The 630-nt window shown below is 40.0% G+C and overlaps 1 protein-coding gene across 1 annotated transcript in view; it reads left to right on the top strand.

The window, feature by feature from the left end:
* The window catches only part of LOC122356752 (transcription factor 4-like), a gene marked incomplete at its 5' end in the record, with an annotated part of 14,340 nt that overhangs the window by 1,236 nt on the left and 12,474 nt on the right, over positions 1–630 (top strand). Inside the window, one exon of the mRNA XM_043255811.1 lies at positions 128–263. Coding sequence (XP_043111746.1) covers positions 128–263 — 136 coding nt within the window. The remainder of the gene's footprint in view (positions 1–127; positions 264–630) is intronic.

Below are 630 nucleotides of genomic sequence, written 5' to 3'. Positions count from 1 at the left end.
TATATATATAAGCCATTTATAGATTTACAAGCCATGTAAATCTAATATGTATGAACATTAATTCTTATGAACTGTCTTGAAATGAACCGAACCTGTCTCGAAAGCTCTCCCTCTCTGTGTTTTTCAGAGTTACCCGTCACACTCGTCAGCTGAGATTAACCCCAGTCTTCCTCCCATGTCCAGTTTCCATCGCAGCGGCGGGACGAATCACTACAGTACGGCGTCCTGCTCCGCAACAACCAACGGGACAGACAGCGTCATGGGTGAGTCACAGCTGAGCGAAGATTTGATTCACTTCACTTTAGTCACTCCAGCACGGTGCAGACTAAAGCAAAGCTGGAAATGAGAAGGAGCTAAGGGAACAACCGGTGATCAGGTTCAGCTGCTCAACAACATTAGTGGTTAATCAGCAGGTTAAGATGATCCATAACTCTTTCTGATCGACTGGTGACAGCATTACCAGTTCCTCCATCTGTCAGTAAATCAGTAATTCAGAAATAAATGTTGAAAATGCTTTTGTGAAGCTGAAATAAACATTCTCAACCTTTCTGACTCTGTGTAGGTTTTTTTAAAAAAAAGTATTTACTAAAGCTCAGGGAATTTAATTTAATTTAATTTAATTTAATTTAA

The sequence above is a fragment of the Puntigrus tetrazona genome, chromosome 13 (assembly GCF_018831695.1).
Source record: "Puntigrus tetrazona isolate hp1 chromosome 13, ASM1883169v1, whole genome shotgun sequence".
NCBI classification, from domain to species: Eukaryota; Metazoa; Chordata; class Actinopteri; order Cypriniformes; family Cyprinidae; genus Puntigrus; species Puntigrus tetrazona.
Note: the sequence above shows the minus strand (reverse complement) of the source record. Positions and strands in the feature narration are given on the sequence as shown.